Here is a 17,503-nt window from a genome sequence, read left to right as displayed (position 1 = left end):
ATATGCAAACAAAAATATATTTAAAAATATCATTGCATTGGAAATCACACATATTTAAGAAAAAACTATTATTCGTAATACTGTATTAGTTTTAAAAGTATTATTGTATCCGGATTAAAATTGTATAAAGTGTTTACAAAATATAGTAGAAAGTATTTTTGAAAACCAGAGGAAAAAGACAAAAGAGTTAGTACTTAAGAATGGAAATAGAAGAGAAAAAAGTAATAAAGAAAGAATGGGAAAAGTTATTTTAATAGAATAGGGAATATATAGAGAATAAGATGTAGGGTTTTTTAAACATAGGTAAAATTTTGGATAAAATTTAAGGAATGGTGTATTTTAGTTAAAATTTATGGAATTTTATAGGGAACCGGATGAGGATGCTCTAAATTAAAAGATATTTTACATGTTCTTGATTTGGAATTTTTTTATCAATTAGCCAATTACAACTGATTATCCTTATAATTGTGAATTTTACAATGTTGGTTTCTCTATCAAGGAAAGGGCGAATAATTGCACATTGTTGAACAGAAGATGAAAGGGTAACTTATATGTACTGTCCCTACCACTTGAAGCTCACTTCTCCACTCGATTTCGAACTGTTTCTGAATAAGTGTGGCATCAATGGTTGAGACATCCCCAAGCATGTACACTTAGTGTTCTTCGTTCTTAAGGATTTATTTCTGTTCTCAACAAAAAAAAAAAATGGATAAAAAGAAAAAGCAACTCTTTGTGAGAATTGTCAGTTAGGCAAAATGAGCAAACTTCCATTTTTACCATCTTCTACTATTGGTTTAAATGTATTTGATAAAGTTTATTGTGATTTATGGGGACCCGACTTAGTTTTATCTATTGGAAATTTTCATTATTATGCATGTCTTGTTGATACTTTTTCTAAATATATGTGGTTTATTCCTTTACAAAAAAAAAAAAAAAACTGATTTTTTAATGTCTTTATTTTATTTGAAAAATTTGTTGAACATCAATTCAACGAAAATATCAAAATCTTTCAAACTGAGGGTGGTGGTCAGTTCACCAACACCCAACTCAATCATCACCTTCAACAATAAGGTATTCTCCATCAATACTCATATCCTCACACCCCCGAACAATTCGTGAATTAGGTATGACCTTACTTTTTCAAAGTGGTGTTTCAAAACGTTTTTGGGTCGAAGTTTTTTCAACCGTTGTTTTCTTAATAAATCGTCTTCCTTCCACTACATTAGATCTTAACTCACCATTTTCCCTTCTTCATGGTCATTATCCCAACTACACATCTCTTTGGGTCTTTGGGGTCTAAATGCTACCCATATACTTGGGACAATAAGCACAACAAATTTGACCCAGAAACTCTCCCATGTATTTTTATGGGCTATAGTGACAAACACCAACAGTATAAATGCTACCACCCCACCTCTCGTTGAACCTTCATCTCCTGACATTGTTTTTTATGAATCCACCTTCCCTTACAAGCAGCCTGGGAATCTCCACCTGCCTCCCACTTCTGACCAAAGTTTATCAACATTTATGGATTGGCATTCACCAAGCTCTACACATTCTAACCCAACAAGTGTCTCTTCTGTGCAGGCACCTCTTCCACAAGCTGATTCCATGTCACCCGTTATTGGTGCCACCCCTATGCCATCTTTGACTCCCGTGGAGCTGTCTCCTCTGGCTTCACCCCGAGTCGAGCCTCCTAGTGCCCAACATGATGACCTTCCCCCCTTTGCTGAGCCCCATTCCCGCCCATTGATCCACTCATTTCAGATCCTCCTTGCCACAACATGGTAACCCGCTCTCAGTTTGGGATCCGCAAACCCAACCTGAAGTACGCCGACTATCACACTGTTGTTGACCTTCCCAAGGAACCAAAGGCGATATGCTCTCCCCTTAACCATGCTGGCTGGACCAAAGCACTACCAGATGAGATCCAAGCTCTTCAAGACAACAACATTAGGACACTGATGCCTCGTTCCCCTCACATGGATGTTATTGGTTGCAAGTGGGTCTTCAAGACCAAAATCAATGCCAGCAGTACTCTCAATCGATTTAAAGCTCGCCTTGTTGTTAAGGGCTTCCACCAAATTGATGGTGTCAATTATACAAAGATGTTCTATCTTGTAATCAAGCTCGACACCATCCGAATAATTCTTAGTATTGCCCTTGTTCGCCATTGGGATATTCGCCAACTCGATGTCAATAATGTCTTCCTCCACGGTGATCTCCAGGAGGACGTGTTTAGTTACCAATCTTTAGGTTTTATCCATCCTACTTTTTCCTCTTATGTTTGCAAGTTAAACAAGGCCTTATATGGTTTAAAATAGATCCCTCGTGTCTGGTTTGATAAATTTAGTACTTTTTTTATTCCTATGGTTTCCAATATAGCTCTGTTACCCCTTCAATTTTCATATATCACTCATCTCTAGGAATTATTTTTTTACTCTTATATGTATATGATATTCTTCTCATCGGTTCAAACCCCTCTCATCTTAATGCCTTCACTACTACTCTTAGTCAACAATTTGCAATGAAAGACCTGGTTCTCATACACTATTATTTAGGCATTCAAGTCACCCGCAACTCCCAGGTGTAGTTTTATCTCAATCTAAGTATGCTCTTGAAATGTGATTACGAAAGTGATTATTAGTGAATTTGTATTTTTTTCTTATGATTAAGGATGTTTAAAAAATACTTTAAAAAAATCATTTGCATTAGTGTGCATATTTGAGAATCACAATTGGTGCTGCCCAACATTATCCTATAATAAAATAACAATATCTTAATAGGATTGGCCAGTCAACTCTGATCTAGATGGGACTGATAAACTGATTCCTAACTTTCTAAATATTAAAGGGGGAAAAAGTTGGCACATTCTTTTAAGAAAAATGCTACTTTGCCCACTCAATTTGCCCCTTCACTTTGACACCTCATGTATTTTTTTTTTTACTTAATAGTTAAGGAAGTGGCTCTTAGTGTATTGATATTTTTTTCTTATATTTTTTTAAAAATGTTTTAAAATGAAAAAAAAATACAAAAGTAATTTTGGCCTAGTGGTAAGTTGTAGCTAGCTACTTTGAGCAGTAGAGTAGCACCTCTCTTCTTTTAATACGCTTGAATGGCCATTAGATTTGGACAATCTCTCCAAGTGGTAGTTTGAATAGTGACTACAAAGCCTCTTAAAATTAAAAGTGGTATTTTATTTTATTTTTACTAAACTAATTAAATTATTCTGCTCATAATTCATATATTACATATTTTTTATTAAAAAAAAAAAGAGATATGGTGTGAAGTGTATGGAATGATAAGAATAATTATTATAATATTAGAATTTATAAAAGTTTTGGGCTCTATTTTGGGATTTATTGATTTAGTTTATTGTAAAGTAATTAATGAAATTACAACGTGGGGATGTGTGGTTGGAGAGCATAAAAACCTTTTTTACAGATTATAGATTGAGATAAGAGGGGTTGAAAAAACTAAGAAACCCTAATGAATTGCAAATGATATATGGTACATTTTTATAAAATTTTAAAACTTTACTTCTGTATGTAATATTAGAAATATATTATAAACTCTTTTACACACACACACACATATTTAGGAGGGCGGTCAATATTTTTATATTAGAAATTTGTGGAAAAAATGTAAAGGAACACAACTAAGGTCGGTCGATCTTAACCCAAGGGAAATTTTACCTGAATTACATCTGGAATGGCTTAGCTGATATCTTTTGAATAGCTGGAATGAAGAGTTCTATCTCATAATTAATGTACAGCTGGTATAGTGCACTGCAAATCTCACACTTCAACATGCTCAAACGTCTTGCCAATCGCTAGCAACAATAATTGTTGAAAGCCTCAATATATACATGAATTGTATCCATTTACACAACTTGGCCTAGAGTACTGACCCACCTCACACATTTCCAAACAACAACAATGATGATGCCTACTTTCTAATTTCAAACCAATATAAGGAATAAAGGCATTATATAATAAAGACAGAGGATGTTGACATAGAAGCCTTGCCCCGCACCCTTTCACCTTCACGTTCGAGCTACTTGTTTTAACTAATGCTCCAATGTAGCTCCATCCATCTAAATTATTTGACTGTTCCAAAAACCACTTGGTTGGTAGATGCAGCCCAAACCGAAATGGCCCTACAGAAGGGTGATCTTCAGGGGCACGAAGCACTAAGGGTTCTTTTAGAGGACCTTCATTAGTCTCAAAATGATAAACGAACTCAACAAACTTGCCTTTATCAGGATGACTGCTCTCGAAAATCCTTGGATCTGAATTCTCTACCTCATCAACTTCATAAATACTAAAATGAACATATCCCTCCCACTTACTATTATTGTTTTAATCCCAAGGAAGATCCATACATTACCTTGGGATTAAAACAATTATTTTCCTGCTTGTGAAGTAAAAACAAAAAACAAAAAGAGGTTAATTGGAGTGTGGGTGTGTGTATATATATATATATATATATATATATATATATATATATATATTACTTCTTATGAAGAGATCAAAAGAGTCACATCTTCATAGCCTTTTGTCTACAAATTACTTTCTTCATGATTCAAGCTTCTAATGTAGTAGACTCTATCATCAAAATCAAAATAGAAGGCCGCAACAGAGTCATCATTGATCATAAACATTTCTTGCATAGAGCAAGTGTAATTTGAGCCAAACTCTGGCACTACGAAGAACTTAGGGAATTTGATCGCAATTCCACCTTTATACAATTGTTCCAGATACCCCTCACCATTCATGTCTTGAATTCCACCAAGTGCTAGGCAATCAGATACATCTAGAATTTTAAGAGATGACAAACTACAAATAATGCTCAGAAAAATTGAGAGCTTTTTGCAGTAATGTAAAGACAATATGGAAAGGCCGCATAAACTCTTAAATGATGGGGGTAGTTCCTTTATGGCAATTCATCCAAATAAAGAAACCGCAATGAAGTCATGTTTCTCACAATGTTTGGGAACTTCTCAAATCTTGAACAACTAGAAAGAAAAAAATGTTCAAGTGACTCCAAGCTAATATCATTTGGAAAGATTTTAAGAAGTTTGCAAGCATGTAGATTCAATTGTCTAAGCAGTTTGAGAACACCAATAGATTTGTGGACCTTACATAAACTTGTACAACCTTCAAGGTCTAGTGTCTCAAGACTTGAGACTTCGGTGAAGTTTGGTGTCTCCAACAAGTTTTGAGAGCCACTAAGATCAAAGCATTTCAAACTCCCAAAACTCTGTTATAAAACAATAAATATTGAACAACAAAAAAAAAACATTAATGAGCTTGGTACCACTAGGAGAAAGAAGAACAAGCAGAAAACACGTTACACTATTTCCCTTCCACAATTGCTTGATGTGACTGCATGGAAATCTAAGTTCAATAAGATTGTCTGCTTGAAAGCTGTTTGACAAGGATTTTGAAGGATATTCAAACCATTCTAGCACTCGTACCATGTGTTGGAATGAATCTTAAAGGGTCGCTGTGCCAATGCAGATTCAATAACTTATCACAGAGATTAGAAAAACTCATGTTGACAAAACTTGTGTTGCGAATTTTAGGAATTCTCAATTTCTTCATCTTTGAGAAGGCTCTAACACTGAATTGTTCCTCATTTTGATTAGGTAAGTTTAGCACTATGCCTTCAATCACGTCAGTTCCATAAAAACCAAGAACAATAAAATCGTGTGAGAAATATTTGCAAAAAACTTAAGCATTAGAATGAAAATACACTATACATGTTTTATATTTGGATTAATCCACTTACAGTATTATTCTTCAATACTTGAAGGACATCCTTATAATACCACAATCCACTATCCCGGCCAGCCTCTTCGAGCGATTATTTCTTGACCCATTTTTTGTAGCAAATCATGCATCCTCAACCTTTTAGATGAGATGGTTATAAGCCATTTCTCCATGAGAATATCAATATTGAGGTATGGGTAGTAACCAAAACTTTCTAATATATCCATTAAAATGTTATCTAAGACCTCTCCTTTAAGCAATATCTAAAAACAATTTCTTTTGCAAATTCTCCAATCCATCAAAACCTACTTGAAGTATATCTAAAAATCCTTTATTAGGATTTCCTTTCAGTAGATCCCAAGCACCTTTCGATGCATTTGTTACTCTACCAAACAAAGAGGACCCTAAAACTTTGAGAGATAAAGGAAGGCCTTGAGCATATTTCACAAAGCCTTTGGATAAATCCACATAATTTTCTTCAAGATAGGGTTTCTTGAAAGCTACCAAACTAAAGAGCTGCAATGCTTCATCATTATTCAACTCATTAACCTTATAGATATCATTCAATCCATGTCTTTTCAACAAATGGTTATCTCTACTCATTAAAATGATTCTACTCACTAGACCAAACCAATCATGGCTCCTTGTTAATGCTGTTAGATGTTCTTCTTTGTCCACATCATCAAGGACTAAAAATACTTTTTTATAACAAAGTCTATTCCGTATCGTATTCATTCCCTCACAATTGTCCCATATATTTATTGCCCTTTCCATGAGGATCTTAGAAAGAATTTGTTTTTGTAAAGTAACTAAACCACAATTTGTAGTTTCTTCTCTAATACAAGCAATAAAGTTGCTAGCTTCAAATTGGTAAGATATTCTATCATAAATGACTTCTGCCAAAGTTGTCTTACCCACTCTAGCCATACCATGAATTCCTATAAGGTGAACATCATCCAATCCAATACCAGTTTGTTCATCATTTCCTACACATGGGATTCTATTCCAACAAGGTCCTTGGAAAGAGTTGAAAAGTTACGACTCAATCCTTGAAGTATCCTTTTAATGATTTATGGGATAATCGTTGATTCATACCTAAGAAAAATGATAAGATAATTAATTATTATGAGATAGTGATAGCCTTTCAAGAGCCAAATATATGATGATGTGTTAATGTGCAATATAGCACATTATAAGGAGCATGGTTTTGGGATTTTGGTTGCAACCTCCATGCTCCCTTTGTATAAGGTATTACTCTACCATAAATAAGGGTTATTAATAAAATTAGAGTACGACCGTTCTCATATCTACAATATTGTAGCACCCTCACTACAAGAAAAATAGATATATGTGACCCTTTTTTTTGCGATGAAAACTGACTCATTTTAGCTAGAAATAGTCATTTCATTGGAAATAGCTAGTTTCAAAATAAGTGGTTTTCTTGTAGTGCCGAATAATGTTTAACTCTTGACCCTTACATTTCCATTGTTTTTTTGTGAGAATTAGGAGAGTTTGGGGGGTGTTTCTAAATTAGAATCCATAGGATAATTATAGGCTTTAATAAGGAATCAGGGTTTCTTGGTACGTTGATGATCTGGGAGTTGTTGTTGATACCAAATCCAAAGGGACAAGGCATGATGTAGTTTCATATAATTGATAGTAAAGTACAAGGGAATTGGCTTAGGGAGTTGTTGATGTCAAGTTTCATAGCCCGAGTAGCTCCACAACAACCAAACCCTTGAGACTTGCAATTAAGAGGAAGAGTAGGCTCCGGTGACATTTGAGGTCACTTCAATGCCAAAGACAGTGGAGGGTATTTGATGAAGAAGATTAAGTAAAGAGATAGTAGTAAAAAGGATTCAGAGAGAGACCTCCTATAGGTGGGATGGCTGCTATTTATACTTCATTTGGATCTGACTGCTAAGGCAGATCGTGGGCTGTCAGGCCATGCTTGGGTCAAACTTGCCACCTCCTCCTTGTCCTAATAGTATGTCAGGTCGTGTTACGTCAAGCCAGCCGCCACCATCCTACCGTGACAGGGTGTAAGATCATGGCCGAGCTGTCCAACAGCTGCATGTTGTTGCGTGCTGAGTTCCCTAACACGCATTGTATGCGATGTGCCATAGGCTGTCATGCCTGCTATAGGACACACCCTGCCGCCTGCGCCCAAGAGCTACAGTCTGCAACGTGCCTTATGGCAGGACTCGATAGTTCATTGAGTCCCTCCAATGATTACTACCCCACAGTGTGCCTCCTAGCTAGACCGAGCTTGGTGTCAAAACCTTTCCGGAAAGGCATGTGGCCATGCGCCCAATACGTGATTGCCCGACTAGGGCCTCTAGCCTGCCTTAGATTTTTGCCTGAGGGGCTGGAGGTCTTCGTAGCTTGATCTCTTTGGGCTTGAGTTCTTATAGGCTTTGTTGAACAAGAGGTCGGTGAGTATAGGGACTTGGCCTCACCCCACAACAAGTCTAGGGACTCGATTTCGTGGAGAGTCTAGGGATTCGGCTTTGTTGAACAAGGGGTCAGCAAGTCTAGGCACTTGGCCCTACCCAATAGCGAGTCAAGCGACTCGACATCATGGCAAGTCTAGGGACTCGACTTTCTTGAATGGGGGGATGGCGAGTCTAGGGACTTGGCCTTACCCCGTAGTGAGTCAAGGGACTTGACTTCTTTGGTCGTGAGGCCTTGATGAGTACTAGGGATTTGATACCCAGCCTCGACCCCGAGACGAGTCTAGGGACTCGGCTTGGTTGAACGGGGGGTTGATGAATCTAGAGACTTCGCCTTACCCAACAGTGAGCCTAGGGACTAGGTTTTGCTCAAAGGGTGGTCGGCGAGTCTGGGGACTTGGCTTTACCCCGCAGCGTGTCAAGGGACTTGACTTCTTTGGTTGTGAAGCCTTGAAAAGGACTTGAGATTCATTGCCCAACCTCAAGGACTTGGGAGTCGATACCCAGTCTAGACCCCACGACCAGTCTAGGGACTCATGCATTCGACAATCTGGGCAAGTTCAGTCAAGCACCATCTTGAGGAAGCATAGTTTTTTGAGATAATGGGGATGGCGTACATGGATTCACATATTGCTTTCAAGAGTTCTTGAGAAATATTCTTTCCTCGCTCAAGTTTCTTGTCCTCTTTAAAGGCGATAATGCCTTTATTTTCTAAAGTAGTGCATAAATGGTCTGTAAAACTCTTGCAGGTGTCTTCGCCATGGAAATTGAGGAAAACATCATGTATCCATCGAGGTCTTGGAGAAGTGGAAGAAGATGGTGGAACTGATGATGAGGCCCTGTGAGTGCTTAGGGGAACCATTGGACACTTCAAAAAAAAATTATTCAAAGAAATGTTTGCTAGTAATTTGGAGATAACTTGGAGAATTATTAGAAGAGCTAGCAGCACTAACAGGCTAGCTAGAGATATATATAGGAAAGAGGCTCCCTTGCTTTCCAAACTATAAAACAAATTTAATTAAGAAACATCACCATTAGTGGGCCGGATCAGAATCAGGCCAGCTGCTTGATCATGGGTTGATGTTAATTTCAACCTAGAAGACGTAAACAAGACGGAAGAAAATTTGAGATCAGTTGACTTGGACAATTGATGCACATTAATGGTCTTGGCTGCGAGTAACCACTGCCAATCTCGTCTTCCACGGCATGATCACATGTCCAAACTTCCAGATGATCTATTGTTTGGCAAACCCCATTATTAGAAGATTTTATTCTTCATCATAAATTTAGGTTTCTGCAAAATATATTGGGAAATAGGCATAAAATTTATATTTGGTAAATATTCGACCGTCTTTATGTTAAGAAAGTTGTTAATTTGGTATTAATTTTTGAGTTAAAAACATTTGTATAATATTAGCCTTTCTTTTTCAACTTTAGCTTGATTTTCTTGATTTCATATACTTTATTTTATTTTATGTCAATTGATTTTTTTTTAGAATTTTTAACATGATGGCATGTTGATTAGGCATTTTAGTTTCTCTTAAAAGGAAAACTATATGTATTTTAACGATGCATACTACGTGATTAGTTTCGATACATCAAGAGGGTAACATGTCAACAAATTTGAAGTTTGATATATATATATATATGAACGGGATCAAGATATCAACAACTTCATCTGGTCTGTCTTTACGTTTTTACCCTTTTACGAAATATTGCTCTGCTAGGGTTGGAGTGTTTTCGTCTGTCTTTACGTAGGCTGCATGGCGGCCGTAGATGGCACGCCGCCTCTGGCTGTCCATCTCCGGTCGATTGCTGACCTTGTTTCGGCAACGCCGCAACCTTTGCCGGTGGTGGAGATTCCTTTTCGTCAACCAAAAACGTTAGATGGAGAGTTCTTTTCCTCGTTTACAATGGATGAAATGGAAAAAACTTTTGAACCATTTCGTTACTCTATGGTGTTAAAATTTCTTCGGCAGCGGCCATCCTTGGACGCCATTAGAGCATTTATCCGCAGCCGCTGGGGTATGTCAAGTATGCCCGTTGTCTCTGCTATGCAACATTCTCGGCATGTGCTAGTCCGTATGTCTAATGTGCAGGATTTTAATAAGGCGTTATCCAGAGAGTCTTGTGAAGTGAATGGGGTGTTTTATCTCCCGTTTGCTTGGAAGTTTGATTTTGATGAAGATTTTGAATCGCCATGTGTGCCGGTCTGGGTATTCCTACCGGGCCTTCCATTGAATTTCTATCATTCCTCTGTTTTAAAGATGTTATTGGCGCCGATTGGGAAATTTATTCGTAGGGATAATGCCACAGCTTGTGCTACTCGAACAGATGGGGCTAGGGTCTGTATTGAAGTTGATTCTTCTATGAAACCAATTTCTTCATTCTGGATTGGTATGCCTGGAGCACCTCTAAGTCGAAAACAGGAGGTTATTTTTGAGACCTTACCTGCCTACTGCACCAAATGCCGTTGCCAAGGTCATAATGAAAAAGAATGTCGGAAGGGATCGGATCAGAGAAAGAAGGTTAAGGGAGATCAAATTTGGGTGAAGAATGGAGGTAAAATTGGAAATTTGTCTGCAGAACCAGTTCAGGAAGTCCAATCTATAGAAGTTCCTTTAAAGGAGCAAGAGGTTGGTTTAGTGGTGGTAGAGTCGCTCGAGATGGTTCCTACTGGTATTCAAGAAAATGCTGAGTCTCTGGTTATGGTTGCTTGTAGTGATTCGAAGGAGGAAGGGGACCATGAAGATATCCGTATAGAAAAGAAAGATCTCGGTGAGGAGCCTCGGAATACCGGATGGGCAGTTTTGGGAAATATTAATGAGGATGCTGGTGGGGAGAAACCTACTGAGGGAGATTTTTCTGGGGTTGGGCAGGTGCACGCGTCAATGGTGGTGGCTGATGAATTGATGAAGAAGGTGCAGGTAGAGCAAAATACTAATAACAATATGAAGATACGGGAGATGGGTCCAGTCGTGGAGGGAGAATTGAGTGGGACCCAGATGTGTGCAGGGGAACAAATAACATGTGGTTTGTTGTCTAGTGAGCTTACATCAGACGTTGCAGTAGTGAGACCTGATGGGGAATTACCTCCCTCGTCGTTTGGGCTGGCTGATGTTCCTTTAATGGAACTGGAAAATTCACGGATTCGGAATCGGAATGATGGGGCTTCAGAAACAGAGGAAGGGGAGATTAACATGTGTGACGCCCCCAAATTCCGCTTGGGATCGGACGGACATTTGAAGTGTCGAGACATGCAACACATGATTACCTGCCCCCGTTCATGACATATAAGATGCAATATTCCTAACATGCATCTAGCATTATGCAAAATTCGCAGCGGATAATTTTTTTCTTTAGCAATACTATGCACCAAAGTAAAATATCCCAAATACTTATAACATACTCCATACTTAACGACATACTAAACAACTAAGATCACAATAATAGTCCATAAGGTTGTAATCAAAAGAGTGCTGGAGATTGAACTCCACCAATACAAGTAGTAATCTGAGGTAACTATTGTAATACCATCTACGTCGCACCGTCGCTTAGTCGGCCGTTTCCAGTTGGTCGATTCCCGGTTCTCCTTCAGATCCTATAACAAAATCTACCATTCGGGGGGAATGGTAGTTGGGACTACCATAGTGAGATTTGATTACAAATCTCAGCAAGTTAACGGAAAACTTCCACACAGGTTAATGATGCATGCATGGCAGTAAAAGCATGAATGCATAATCAAATCATAAGTAATCATAGCATAACTTGACATACAACATAACATAACTGGCATAACTTAAACTGAAACTGAAGCTTAGCATGAACGTGACTTGAAACATAGCATGAACGTGAACTTGAAATATAACATGGACTTAAAACATAACATGAATGTGAACATGCATAATTTGAACATGAACTTGAGCATGACATAACATAAATGTGAACTTGGAACATAACGTAAATGTGAACATAACATAACATGAACTTGAAACATATTCTTGTCTCATGGGATTACCATGATTGCGTGAACGTAAACTTGAACGTAACATAACGTGAACTTGAAACATGACTTGAACGTGAAATACATGAACTTGAAATCTTATTCAATAGACTTAATCATTAAAGTGACCATATGGGTGCTACACAGGTCCCCTTGAGCCGTGTGTCCCTGCCGATTACCGCATCACATCACAGGTTTCTATACCAGCTGTGAGTGCGTTAATACGTACTCCACAGTTGTTGTGGCCCCACGTATTCTACGTGTCACAATTGTTGTGTCTCACGTAGTGTATGCTCCACAGTTGTTGTGGCCCCATGACTTATCTGTTTGTGCCACACTTGCTGTGGACACACGTAACATAATGTGTGGCACCATCGGCGTTAGTGCCTGGCGCGCTCCGGTGACCAGCTAATTAGGCCCCATTCGCAACCTGTTGACTGTACTTCGTCAACCCAGGGAATTTCACACCTATTTAGACACTCCAGCGTGAACAAAGGAGTTCCACTAGGATATTACCCCATCCTAGCGCTTAGGGTCGTGATTGACATGAATGACTTAACTGGCATACATGACATTTCGTAACGTGACGTAACATGAACGTGACATAAAAGACAAAAGTCCTGACGTAGCATAACATGACATGAACATAAGATGACAGACATGACATACTTCAAGACATAAATGTAACAGAATACATTTCATAACATGGCATACATGTAACATGCAACATTTCGTAACATGGCATACCATATAACAGACAACATTTCATAACATGGTGTAACATGTGACAGTGAATCTTACATGACATGAAATACATGTAACAGATGGCATACTTAACTTAACATGACATGCTTGCAATGTATAGGAATACGTGACAGAATATCTTTTGTAACAGATGAATAATTCATGACAGAATAAATTCTGTGTAACAGATAAATATGTAATGACTTGGCATGACACATATGATAACATGCATACATACTTGTTCACATATGATAACATTACATACAATTTAGTTCCCTTACTTATCACTCATACACATTAAACTGATAGTAAGTTAAAAGCTAACTTACCTCGATCGTCGCGTTCTACTAGAATAAAGCGCGAAACACGAGGAACTGTAAAAGGTTATTCTAAAAGTTAGAAATTAATTACTAACAATTAGAAATGTGAAAAGAGACAACTTCTCTACATGTGGGCAAATGACCATTTTACCCCCAAAATTTTCATTCCTCATGTAAATTTTGTCCCAAACTCAAATCTCAACTCAGAAAAATTTAAAACCAATCACAACTATGAAAAACTCACTATGGCCGAAACCTACATAGGCCATTTGTCTTATTTTGGTTGCAATTCTTTCAAGTTCCAAAACTCATGAATAAACCAAAATCTTGTAACAAAGATCTTCCTATCCTAAGTTTAAAAACACCCTTAAAACTATCCATTAAGAAAAAGCTAATTATCAATACCAAACTTTTTGTAAAAAGACCCAAACTTTTTAACAAAAGTAAACCTTAAATCACATGTTTTGACCTTAATAAAAACATCTCCAAGAATTCCAAAAAATCAAATCTTACTTCTAACATATTCATAACATCATCCTAAGATCAAACATGCTTTAAAACATCAAACAAAACTCACCAAAAAACACAAAACAACACTTGGAGTTTTTGGTTTTAAACTTAGTCCAAAACAGAAACTGATTTTCCCAACTAACTATGATCAATCTCTTGATCCATGGCTTAAAGACATGTGATCTTCAAACTAACACATCACATGGTTTAAAAATGTGTCCTAAAGAAAATCCAACCATCAAACTTAAAATCACATGGCTAAAATTTAATAAAACATGGATCTAACTCAAAAACATCAAAGTTTAGGCCTAACTGAAATCCTCTTGCATAGAAAATCATATCTTTAAAAATAATACTAAATATCTTCGAAATAACATCCTAACATGTATATAAGAGGCTTAGGATCATCATATAAAAATATCAAAGCCTTTGGAATAAGATTAAACAACGAAATATTCAAACTTTCACCAAACAGAAACTGTTTTTCCACTTCCAGTTTTCAAGTTTCTAACTCTAAGCAAATCTATCATCAAAAGCCTTATTCATGCAACAAAACCTCAATGAACATTCATAAACACATGTTAACAACACTCCATAAAATTTTCGGACCAAGATAAGTCCATTAGCTTGGTCAAAACTTCCAAAACATAACATACTCTCCAGTTTCACGCCCAGAATGACCTTTCCATGGTTAAAAATACTTTTGACCAACCAAATGAGAATGGAATGAGACTAATAATATAGCCACGGAAACTAGACTCAAAGACGAACAACTTATGTGAAGGAATCATCGTGCGAAAATACTTACAAAGGGTCGTAAATGGCCACACAAAAAGTCCCAGAAATCTGCCCGAGAGAGCTCTTTTGGATTTCTCTCTAAGAACGGGAGAAAGAAGTGATAAAATGGAGAGAAGTATGTCTTGCACGACTTTAGACTTCTGGAGGGAGAAGTTATGGGCTTGAATGACCCTTGATTGGAGGTGGATATGTGACATAAAGTGGAGAATAGAGAGGGGCAGAGACTGCTTGCAGCAGCTGTGAAAGATGAAGGTTGATGGAGTGGATTTCTCCTTCATATCAAGGCACTATTGGGTGCAGCCAATGGCAGTGGATGGTCTGCCATGTGGGGGAGGAAACTTCTCCAAGAAGCTTTGCCAAGGTGGCCAATTTCGTGGGCCTTGGTGGGCCCCACCAAGTGGGCTTCAATTTGGGGTTTAAAGGGGGTTTGGTTAGGGTTTGAGATGCTATCAAGCCCAAAATCAATTTTTCTTGGCCCAATCAAATTCCCAAGGTTTAAAAGGTTGAATAATGATGTCATAACAAGGATTTGATTAATTAATAGCATGTGGAAGTGATTTAATCAAGTGATTAAACACAATGCTAGAAATCGGATTAAAAAGGGTTTGGAGACCAACTTTAGGGTTTGGGAAAACCATTTAGGGTTTTGGTTTCAACCAAGCTTTTGGGGTTTCAAATGGATTCCAATCATTTAGGGTTTTGCTAGGGTTGAAACCCTCTTTGGTCTGGCCCAATTTGGTTGAACAGATGAAACACAACTTTGCTTAGGTGGCATGATCTCACACCTTGATTCCTTCACAAATCTATCTAATGGTTTTTCTTTGTGTCAAGTATCTAATACCATTCACTAAGTGTGGCTAAAATCTTGCCAAGTGTCCAAATAAAACTTCTCTAACCTAATTTGGACATTACACATTGTGATTTGAAAACACTGCAATGGGTGCGCTTATCGAAGTTACTATTCACTCCAAAAAAATACATATTAAACTTAGTACTACAAAATTATAAATATTCATATTAACTTATAGTGAAAATCGTTTAACGAAATTCAACCCTGAAGTGCCCCTAAAAATAATTTCACAATTTTCAACAGATGTTTCGTCCGGAATTATGAAAATAAGTTATTGCGCCATAAAATCCTAAATAATCATCTGAGTCCAATGGCGTAGACCATAACGCATTCTGACACTTCTAACTACCTCAAATAATTAAACTCATATAACTAGCGCCATAGTGAGTGATAACACTGACTATGTTGACAGACTAAAACCTATGCGATTGGTCGATTCGTAAAAACTTATGGGGTTTTCACGAGATTCCTAAAGTCAATAGAAATTCCACCAATGAATTTCTAGCGGGCTGTTACAACATGTCCCTGTCGGATTCGGATGGAGTAAATGAGAGTAAACATTTGGGGAAAGACAAAGATGGGGTCTCGGATTCGGAAATTGGAAGGAAGGTGATGGTTGAACGTCGTCTCTTGCGTAGTTCTACCAGGGCTCCGAGCAGGCCTTCTCGCCTAGATTTATGATTGGTAACATTTTATTTTGGAATGTTCGAGGTCTTGGCACCTCAAAAAAAGGACTTCGGTCGTTGTTAAAACAACACAAACCAAAAATTCTTATTGTGGCGGAATCATTTAGAAGAGAAAGTGAGCTTTTACGTTGGCAAAGTAGTTTCTGTTTTGATGATTCTTGCTCTAATGCTGTGCATGATGGCAAACTTTGGGTGTTTTGGCAGCAAGATATTCAAGTTAATATTCTGGGCGTTTCTAACCAGCAAGTTACTCTATTAATTAATTCTACTATGATTGTGTCAGCTGTTTATGCTAAATGTAAGTACTTGGATAGGAGGTCTCTGTGGTCTGATCTGGTTTCTTTTGGATCTTTGGCTTTGCCGTGGCTTCTCCTTGGGGATTTTAATATCATCCGGCATGATGGCGAGAGAAGGGGTGGGAATCCAAGGTTGCCTTGTGCAATGGAGGATTTTTCAAATTTTATAGATACTGGAGGTCTCCTTGAAGTCCCTTTCACAGGAAATAAACTTTCTTGGTGTAATGGACAAGGTGGTTTGGCTAGAAGTTGGGCTCGCCTGGATAGAGCTCTCTGTAACTCCAGATATTTGGACTTATTTCCCTTGGTTTCTTTGACATATTTGGCTCGTAGGTCCTCGGATCATTCTCCTTTATTAGTTGGGTTGAAGGAAAGGCTGAGTTATGGACCCAGCGTCTTCAAATTCCAACAAATGTGGACATTACATGATGATTTTTGGAGGATTGTTTCGTTAGTCTGGCAGGAAGGTAGCTATGGTTCTGGGCTGTCGCGTCTTGCTATTAAGCTTAAAAAATTGAAAATAGCATTAAGACGCTGGAATATAGATGTTTTTGGATCGACTGGGGCGCATATTAAGAGGTTGGAAGAGAAAGTGGAGGAAGGTGAGAATCAGCTTCAAGAACATTATTCGGTTGACGTTGAAAATGATGTTTTAGCTTCTAAACTGGAACTTTCGTCCTGGTTAAAAAGAGAAGAAATTCGCATTGCGCAAAAAGTAAAAAAAACTTGGATTGAGCATGGGGAGGTAAATTCGTCTTTCTTTGCAGCCTTACAAGTGCGGAATCGCTTTAATATTCAAAATATGAAGCTTAATGATGGTCGGTTTCTCTCTTCTCCGGAAGCCATTCATGAGGAAGCAGTTCATTACTTTGAGGATTTTCTTCAGGCCCGCTCTAGTGATTCTGTTCCGTCTCTTTCCCAGTTAATTCAGGCAGAAGTCACAGATATGGAAAATCAAAATATTTGCAGGTGCCCTTCTGAACAGGAAGTTAAGGATGCATTATTTTCTATTCCTGTCAACAGTAGTCCTGGACCTGATGGTTTTGGGTCGGGTTTTTTCCGTCATTGT

General features: G+C 37.8%; 1 protein-coding gene across 1 annotated transcript; it reads right to left on the bottom strand.

Moving 5' to 3' along the window:
* Positions 1-4,561: 4,561 nt before the first annotated feature.
* On the bottom strand, positions 4,562-6,701 carry LOC118349894 (disease resistance protein RUN1-like). Its single transcript, XM_035695836.1, has 3 exons — positions 6,084-6,701; positions 5,160-5,262; positions 4,562-4,815 (listed from the first exon to the last, which is right to left on the bottom strand). Exons 1-3 carry the CDS (start codon positions 6,699-6,701, stop codon positions 4,562-4,564), a joined length of 975 nt encoding a protein of 324 aa, XP_035551729.1.
* Between the last annotated feature and the right edge of the window lie 10,802 nt (positions 6,702-17,503).

Source organism: Juglans regia, chromosome 11 (assembly GCF_001411555.2).
Source record: "Juglans regia cultivar Chandler chromosome 11, Walnut 2.0, whole genome shotgun sequence".
In the NCBI taxonomy this organism is placed as follows: Eukaryota; Viridiplantae; Streptophyta; class Magnoliopsida; order Fagales; family Juglandaceae; genus Juglans; species Juglans regia.
Note: the sequence above shows the minus strand (reverse complement) of the source record. Positions and strands in the feature narration are given on the sequence as shown.